We start from the raw sequence: 9,602 nt of genomic DNA on the forward strand, positions 1-9,602 counted from the left end.
CGTGACTGTTCGATTTGGTTGCGGTAATCTAACACCTATCGTTTGATAATGTTAGATTAGATTGGTACCCGTGAAAAAGGGTAATTTGCATCATTTGAGGGAAACTTTACATTGCCTCCAAACTGCAGACCTTTCTTGGTCTGCACTTTGTCTAAGCTAAAATGTAAATTAAATGTTTTTGACTTTTGAATTTTTACAATTTTATTACCAGAAAGCTCTACTATTTGGAGGCGATACCAGTTTCCCTCCAGTGATTACCCTTTTTCACGGTAATCAAACAGTCTGATCTGATTGACATCACCTGGATATTAATTACAAATTATCTATTGACAGTTTCTTCTTCTCTATTCCTATTTCAGCTTTATGGTTTTGCCTTCCAGCCTTTGTTCATTCACCATGACAAATACCATATTAACCATTAAAGTAGTTTTACACGTTGGATGTACCGTCAATCGCTGCTTCAAATACGCTGAGTTTGCACAAAGATAGCAGTTGTTCAACCAAATCATCAAACTTCATTTTAACATAACATTTGAATGACAAGAGAGTTTTGACTTCAAAATGTTGAACAAGAATTGGAATGAATTGTCTGCATTTTTAATGGAGCTGTGCAATGTTTGTGCAATGGGACATCAAAACAGCAACCATTTTAACCGAACCTCCACAGAATCATCTTTTTTGTACTGTCCAAGAAACATGGATCTGTTTGTTGTTGAAGAGGATGTGACGATAGAGAGAAAAAGCTGACCAGAAAGCAGTATGTCCCATGTTATCTCAAGTAATCCCATTTTAGAGCAGTTGACGGTACACAAACTTGACATTAACACTCCTTTTGTTGGAGAAATTCCTGAAGGATATTTCATGTTATGTTCCTGTTGTTTGATTGTATATTTTGAATCATTTTGGTTTTGGAATGCTTCTGTATCCACTGTATTCTTTACAAAATAATATTACATTACGATATAGACAACAACTTAGCTGAAAATTATATCATTGTCAAAATATAGTCTTGGAAATTATAAATTCATGTTTTGATATGTTTGTTATTTTTATTTTTGTTATTGTTGTTTCAAAGAAAATGCTTTTTACAAGAAAGTCATTCTAAATATTCCCTGAAGATTATTCCCTGCCTATAAAACATGAAAAGCTTTGTAATTCAAGCTTTATAAGGTATCTATTAAAGGGGGCATGTTTAGTGCAAGCTATGGCTGAGAAAAATTGAATACTTTGCAATATCACTGTATTTCTGACAAAAATAAACACGGCATTTCGCCTTTTCTGAATTTCAATCAATCACTGTCAAATGCCTGTCATCGGGAGCATCATAGCGAAAGCTACTTGCTAGTATTTACTACGTAATCCACGAAACCTGGCGGTATTTCTCATTAATATGGTGTTCATTACAATAGTTTACCGTCACCGCGGGGTTTAGCGGACATTTTTCGATTATGACATTTTTTTTCATTCACCCTAGAATCCTAGAATCCTATTGCGGTAGTCTGCATGGGTTTTCACAGGTGATCGTCTAAATTACCAGCGTTAGCAGCGGCTTTTGAATTTAAATTCTTTGGTGCAGCCTAGATCCATATTGCGTTAGTCCGTGGGTTCCTCCCGCTCTGGTGATCATCTGTTACTTTCATTACTTTCACTTATCAAAATTCCAGATCGTATTATTGTTGTAAAATTTAATCAGTAACCCAAAATCGACATTAATTTCCTGCGTTACAGCTCCACAAATGTTTCAGGCGAGGTCAATGTCAATAAGTTTTATTCTTCTCACAAAGCACTCATAGCGTCGAATGAAAAGCACCAAACTCACCCTACAATGAATACGTCTAGACCCCTTTCAAATGCTCAAGAGTGTCTCAGACCAGGCCGAACAACCGTAAAATGGGGAGGCTGAAGGCTCAAAATGAGTTAAGAATTCGCTCGGTATTTGCGAAAAACTAACGTTTTCTCAAAATTGGGGAGACTGAAGTTTCCTTAGTCTGGATGCAAGGAAAGATTGATCTATTTCATATCTATTGCATATCTCAAATCAACATTCTGCTGCATGGATGACAATTGACGACTTAATAGGTCGAAAAATCACCCTTCCATCCTAGTAAAAGGAGCCTCTTCTAAAAATGAAGAGAAAATGGCTACATCATTTAAAATCTTTAGTCGGTAATTCACCTTGATAATGATAATGATAGGAAGTGTTTCCTTTGACCTAATTTCCACCTCTCTTTTTACCTTAGACAAGCTCACTAAAAGTGTCCAATCTTCTGGTCTTGACAATATTCCAACTATACTTTGAAAAGACCTATTTTCCTTCATTTTTGTCTCGAGTTTTGTAATTATTTTAGTTATTTAGTTACCTTTGGTAACTCCAGTCCACCATCTGCTTGGTTTTAACAACACTGTTCCTAAAAAGAGCGGCTTGACTTTAAGATTCTAATTATAGAGGTATAATATTGAAGTCAATTGCTGCCAGGATAGGATTCTATGGCGCATTGTGCCTGATCCTCTACTTAGGAAAAACCAAAACGATTTTCGAAAAAGTATAAGCAATCTTTCTCGAATCCTAGCAACACGACGCATTTTAGAGGAAATGCGAAAACTCAACAAAGATTCTTTTTTCTGTTTCGTTGATTTCGCCTTAGCGGGGGGAGCCACACCTAAAATTTGCCATATAAGAGGTGGGAGCTGCTTGTTTTTCCGACAGGCGGAGGGAGCTCTATCTTGGGGGAGGGGGCTGCATTAGTTTATGCAACTCTGGGGGCTAAATAACACTGCTTCCTAAATATTTTTCTTTACTGTTGGTTTTTAATTTATTAGATTTTAAGAATGTCCGTTGTTTTATCAGATGAAAAAGGGATCAAAATAAAGGCACCTCTCCGTACGCGCAGTAAAGGTTTCTTTCCGGGGGGGGGGGTACTTAGGCAAAAATGGATGATGGGTATGTGCGGACGGTAAGGGTCGGTTTTTTTCACCTTTCAAAGTCTCTCTAAAGGTCGGAAAACTCAGAAAGTTTTAAATTAGTCTCTCTAAGGGTCGGAAAATTCAGGAAAATTCCAGAGAAAAAATTGTAATAAAGTCTCTCTAAGGGTATGACTTTTTTCAAAAATCGAAAAAAAAAATTCAAAAAGTCTCTCTAAGGGTCACCTTTTCAGCAAATATCAGTCTCTCTAAGGGTCGCTTTTCGAAGGTCCCGTCCGCACATACCCCTCATTCGCCAACCCTAGTACCCCCCCCCCGGTTTGTTTTTAACTAATATTGATTTTGCCAAAGATTTTGCAATTTTTGCATTCTATAGAAACATTCAAATCGGTAAAACTGAGTTCATCAGTTCTTCAGCAAAAAGGCCCACCTTCTAACTTCTCTACACGGTGTCAACATAAAGTCAGTAAAAAACTTCAAGGGTCCTAGCCCTAAATAAATAACTTTGTAAGCGACTTTAAAATTAGAAAATGTCATCGCGTGGAAAGCATATGCAATAAACTAAATAAGATCTGGAACTCCAATATGTTTAATACGTTCTCAAACTTCAAACTTTTAAAAGTCTCGTCGAGCCAATTTTTCTTTACGGCTTCGAGACTTTGAGACCAAAACCAGGCTCAGAAGTCTTGACGAGTATTATTCAAATCTTTTGAAAAGGGTACAAAACCTGGACTGGCGAAACCATCAAACATTACAAGAAATCTATAACGGAATGCCTAGAATTTCAACTGTCCTGCGACCAGCAGAATGCCTACCTATTCTGGACACTGTTACCGCTCAAAACAGAAAGTGATATCTGATCTGCTTCTCTGATGTTTACCTTTTTAGGTATTTTAGAAAAAATAACAGGGCTTGAGTTGGGATATAATTGGAGACAGCGATGGTCAACCGTGAGCGGAGGGAGTGTTATTGTATGTTTCCGACCTAGGTCTTCACAGACCTAAATCGAAGAATGATGACGATGAATCAATAACCTGGGCTTGCTGAGAATTTGCCGACCTAGATTCTAATATTCACTGGAGTTAATTTTCCATTTGCCAACCAATAAAAACGAAAGCAGATCCCCTGATTATTTGAGAAAAGCACTAGAATTTAATTTATTGATAAAATGCTTCTGGTTATTTTGTTTGTCGTTAAGCTGTTAGCCAAACGAAACAATTCTTTCTCCCAGTGGCAAATGGCTTTCTTCTTATCTTGAAGTTGGATTCTAATTTTATCTCGTCAGTAGAATCCGACACCAAGTGTTGAGTTATAAAAAGTGCTTCTGGATCAAGATATCATGTTGTGTTAAGTCCTATCCTTTTGGTTTTTTTTATATCCAAACTAAAGCTGTGAGCACACCAACGTTTCTATCGCTAAGTAAGTAAGTCTTCGACCGCAGTCGGAGGCGACCCGAAGGCTCCTCTTTCGATAGCTATCTACCCGAAGGTAGGGGAGGGCGCCACTCTTTCTCCCTGGATTTCTTCACTTACCCTTGATCCTTCTCTTAGTTGCCGAGCATCAAGCAGAGAGGCATCAAGTACCATTTTGGGAATCTTTGGTATGACCCGGCTGGGGGTTGAACCCACAACCTTGCGAACCGTAGCCGGATGCTCTACCACTGTACTACGGTCGCTAAAGACTTATTGTCACTTACTGATTAAATCTGCCATTACCCATCGATTTCACCTAGCATTGGGCGTAAATCTGAAAAAGAAAACTGCATTTGAGACCTAGTCTGAATCGCAGACATCTACAAGAACTGCAGGTAGTAGCACGAATCCGTTAGTGAATGCCAGTAGCCTTGTGTGAAGAAATTCATAATCATGCTGGCGTCCTATCAAATCATCTATTTTGCTTAGCAAATTAATAATTACGATACCAATTACCATATATTAGTTTAATTAATGCTTAATTCAATGGTTTCGATAGATTTACAAACATTTCTAACATTCCGAAAGAGCGATACTAAAAATAGGAGCCAACTTTTGGTATCATTAACAAGATTTGTGAAATTGACTTAAAATCAGACGATAGTATAAACGTTTTATCACGTATGTTAAAATCAATATTGCCTCTGCTTTTGAACCAGATCTTTATCTAACAGTATAATTATCTCTCTAACATAGTTGAGGAGAAAAACAAATTCTGAGAAATTACGTTTATATTATCAACAAATAAGGGGGAAATGACTACATTTTTGCATGATCAAACTTGCCAGAAGAAAAGAATTTGATCTAAATCTTGGCTATCATAAAGATCTATGTGTAAAAAGTAGTTTTTGTGTGTATTAACGATGAAACCAAAACAAAATTGAATTGGAAAATTATCGTCGTGAAAAAATTCTGTTTATCTTTGATATCAATGCAAGAAAAGCGTGTATAGAACAGAAACATATATTTCTTAGAAGAAAGTTAGCAAGGTTGTAGTTGGATTTCATAGAAATAAGCAGGGATTGTCTTTAACAACATGGTGCACTTGATTGTTTACTTTATTCTACTCGTTGCAATTCAACATCAAATTATTTGTTTACGAGTCAGCAAAATCACACGGAATCGTTTCCCAGCGGATGACTTTGAACTTACACCAGAGACAGGTGATACTTGTCCACCTGACGCATGCGCTAAGTATCACGGAGAGATAAACACCATTGATCAGAAACAATGTAAATGTCTGTGTGATGGAAGTTTGAAGACGTTCATTTTGTCACATGGTTGTATGGATAGTGTAGATGCACGTAAGATATTCTTCTTTCATTTTTTGAATGTTTCTTTCCATACATACCCTGTCTCAGTGACCAAGCTTATTAACTAGTCTTACTGACGTTCTAAAGATTAATTGACTCAAATATACAAATTCCCTTTGGTTACAAAAATCAGCCCTCAACAAATCTATTAAGAATTACAAGTACTGCGAAAGTTTCTACGAAAATTTGGCTAGTCTTTTTAATTCTCAGACCGGTTATTATGTTCATACGATGGTTCTTATTTTTTCCGAATTCAGCCTAAATATGTTATCTTTCAGTGTGCGGCAACTTTCGATTGGGTCATTATCGTTTGGTGTGGGGTTTCAGTATTGAAGAACTTATCGAGAGACACAAACAAATTTTCTTTTGCCCAACACCTGGAGACGAATGTAGCCAAGACACCATTGTGAAATCATGTGAAATAATTCACGATAAATCATTCTTTGATAATGGTGAACCCATATTTGATGGCAGAACCATGGCTGATTTCAAATTTGAAGCTTTTGAAAAGGATGGAAAAAACCTTTTGGCTTTAATGGTAAGTTTTGGGCTGAGTTTGGCTTGATCGTTGGTCTGTTCTATTGTCAGAAAAACGAGAAGGAGGAAATTTCTAAATACAACTACGGGAAACTAAGGAAAAGTTTGGTTTTGAATTTTCTATAAAATTACAACATCCAGAACAAAAAAATTATGAAAACATGTAACCAAGTTTTTATAAAGAAATTTGATAGAACAAATCTCGTTTGTTATACTGTAGCGCTTTTAGAAGAAGTTGTGTTCTAATTTGACTGTAAACAGACCTGGTCAGAAGTTTAAAAATTCATTGCCGTACGTTACGTTACCTGAGATAGACTCTGGTACAAAGTACTTTAAGGGCAGAAAGTTTCTGCCCTTAAAGTATGTGCTATTCTTTCTTTTAAACCCATTTAAGGATTTTGACGTCCTTGGTACTCATATCTCACACGTGACATCGGAAGACTTTTAATATCATTGTTATTTTAGGCATCTCAAGACATTATTGAGAACAATTATTTTGGAAAAATACTCAATCTGATGTTGAGATGTACTTTGGATAATAATATTTACAAAATCTCGGAATTAGAAGGAATATTGGTGGTAAAAATATCAGAAAGTATTATTGGTAAGAAGTTCATTCTTTAATTTGTCAAAAGAGTTTACATATTGGCACCCCTGTCTCACAGCCTCGGTGAAACTTTTTCCTACAGCAGGGATAAAAATTTCGATTGAAATCTCAATGGGGATAAAAATTCTATTGTTCCAAGATTAGAAAAAATCCAGCTGGGATGGTTTTGGAGTGCAATTTCAAAACAAAGAATTTCGAAGGGGGGTGAAATCAAAGTTAATTTCTCAGTGGGGGTGAAATTCTAGGGTATTTTTTCCCACCGGGGACGAAAACTTTACTAAATTATACAGTGGGGCTGGGGCCCCAGCGGGTCTGTGACACAGGGGTGTATATTGTAAAAACCAACCTTATATAAAACGTATACATACATATTTTGGTCTTCAAACGTTATCAATAAAGTCGTAAAAATTTCAGTAATCAGATCATGAAGAACTAGCTTTGCGCCACTCCCCGCTTCAAAAATGAACGAGTCTACATCTAACCAATGAGCTTTATCATCCCTAGAGACTGGCAAATCTAAATCTTTGATCTGAATTAAAAAAATTCGACAAAGTTCATCATATTTTTCAAAGGTAAACAGCATGTATTGTAAAATGATTGACACGTCGAGTAGCGATATCATTAATCAAATCCTGCTGAAATGTACACCATTTCTATAATTTTTATTCTAAATCTAGAAAGATTTTTTGGTTTTGTTGGTATATTATTCAAAAGATATCATACAGTAAACACATTTTGATTCCCTCCCATCATTTAGTACCAAGATCAGAGAGTTCCAAGAATTTTCCTGAACCAACTTGTCCACCGAAGTATCAACCAAAGAACCCAAACGTTACATCATCAGCAACAACAATCAAACCTACCAGAGCCTTGCATGCATCAACAAGAATCATTGTGTCGTCTTCTGAAAACAACAACATAGATATCATAACATCCACAACACAGTCTGATAAGGTTTCATCAACTCCTAATCTCAAGACCACCACAATAAACGAAACCATAAATATCTTTGAATCTTCCACAGTAGATATCAATACAACAGCAAAACAACTAATATCAAATAGTAGTGGAGTATCAAATAGTACTTTGATCATTTCAGCGGTAAGTCACATAGCTAGTTCAGCTAAGATAATCAAATTCGAGTGGAATTGGTTTGGAGTGTTTCAATTGAACTTCAAGCTGGGATAAATCAAAGTCAATTTCCCTGTGGGGCTGAGCGGATCTGTGACACAGGGATGTCTCCATCAAACTTTAAATCTATATAGAATCTGAAATCCTCATCAACATATTCCTACTCTTATTTTTAAATTCGTTAGGCACATAGATACTAGAACAAAGATACTGCGACTAGAAGATAATCAAAGGTGTACCCTAGTAGGGGGAATTTTGTTCGATTTTTTGGAATCGCTTGACTGTTTTGTTAGAAGCACTTGTTATACATTTTTGGAAAGCTAAGGGGTAGCGGAATCGAAATTACTATGTTTCCATTTTTTTTTCGGACACTTTGGTGTGATTTTCGGACAAATATGACGGTCTCAGGCAAAAATCATAGGGGTAAAAATTAATGAAAATTTTAGCTCGAGAAAACGGAGACCTGTTGTATATTTTTGGAACGCTCTCAAAAAATTAGGATTAGAGATATATTGCAAGTATAGGTGATTTCTGTACCTAACTCGAGATATTAACCCTTGAAAACCGTGTTTTTCAGCCAGAAACAGCTATTTTGTCCAGTTTTTGCGCTTTTTGAAGCTCAATATCTCGAGTTAAGTACTGAAATCACCTATACTTGCAATATATCTCTAATCCTAATTTTTTGAGAGCGTTCCAAAAATATACAACAGGTCTCCGTTTTCTCGAGCTAAAATTTTCATTAATTTTTAACCCTATGATTTTTGCCTGAGACCGTCATATTTGTCCGAAAATCACACCAAAGTGTCCGAAAAAAAATTGGAAACATAGTAATTTCGATTCCCCTACCTCTCAGCTTTCCAAAAATGTATAACAAGTGCTTTTAACAAAACAGTCGAGCGATTTTACAAAATGCCCTCTACTACCCCGACCATTCTTAATCCAACCAACTCTCTCCCCTTTGTTTTAGGAACCGGTAGGAAAAGACACATCTACATCCAAAAAGCAAGCAATTTCCATCGGTATCGCAATCGGTGCTTCAATACTTATCGTCGTGATCGTTATTGCTATCATGCTCTTCAGAAAGAAACATTGTGAGTTTTTTTTCGGACCCTTACAGTGCAAAGAAAACTTTTGACCAATTTCAGACAAAATATGGTCAGATTTTCGAAATTTTACACCCTTAGAGGTGCAATTTTTCTCATCTTTGCTGATTTCGACCCTTACAATGTTCACCTTGGGAACCTTGGAAAGTATACCCTTAAGTGCCGCACGTATGGTAGGTCATTTACCTTGAGTGCCCCCCCTGGGCATATATCACGTGGGTATCACGTTGACACTGACAAATTTTGGTGATTCGCTGGAACTAGGAACACAATCTAGAATATGTTGAAACTTCCCAAAAGTTCATTTCCCTGGATTGTACTCCTTTTGTAAAATCGTCAGTCAGTATAAGACGTCATTAAATTTTTTTAGACTAGTATTTTGAGACTAGTTTTGCCAAGCAGCCTCAATGTTTCTTAAGAAATCGACCTTTCGAGCCTTAAATGTTTCTTACATGTTTCTAAACTTTGTCGAGCCTAAAAGACGCATGTCGATAATACAATAGACTAATCTACGGTA

The 9,602-nt window shown here is 36.5% G+C and overlaps 1 protein-coding gene across 1 annotated transcript; it reads left to right on the top strand.

Annotated features, from left to right (window-relative positions):
- Positions 1 to 5,204: 5,204 nt before the first annotated feature.
- LOC136822774 (uncharacterized) lies at positions 5,205 to 9,073 on the top strand (the record flags this gene model as incomplete). The annotated part of the gene is made up of 5 exons (XM_067079058.1): positions 5,205 to 5,698; positions 5,986 to 6,245; positions 6,710 to 6,848; positions 7,609 to 7,952; positions 8,950 to 9,073. Coding segments are annotated over exons 1-5 (1,135 nt in total), but the record flags the coding sequence as incomplete, so codon positions are not given.
- Positions 9,074 to 9,602: the final 529 nt, after the last annotated feature.

Source organism: Clytia hemisphaerica, unplaced genomic scaffold (genome assembly GCF_902728285.1).
Source record: "Clytia hemisphaerica strain Z4C2 unplaced genomic scaffold, Clytia hemisphaerica genome assembly, whole genome shotgun sequence".
NCBI classification, from domain to species: domain Eukaryota; kingdom Metazoa; phylum Cnidaria; class Hydrozoa; order Leptothecata; family Clytiidae; genus Clytia; species Clytia hemisphaerica.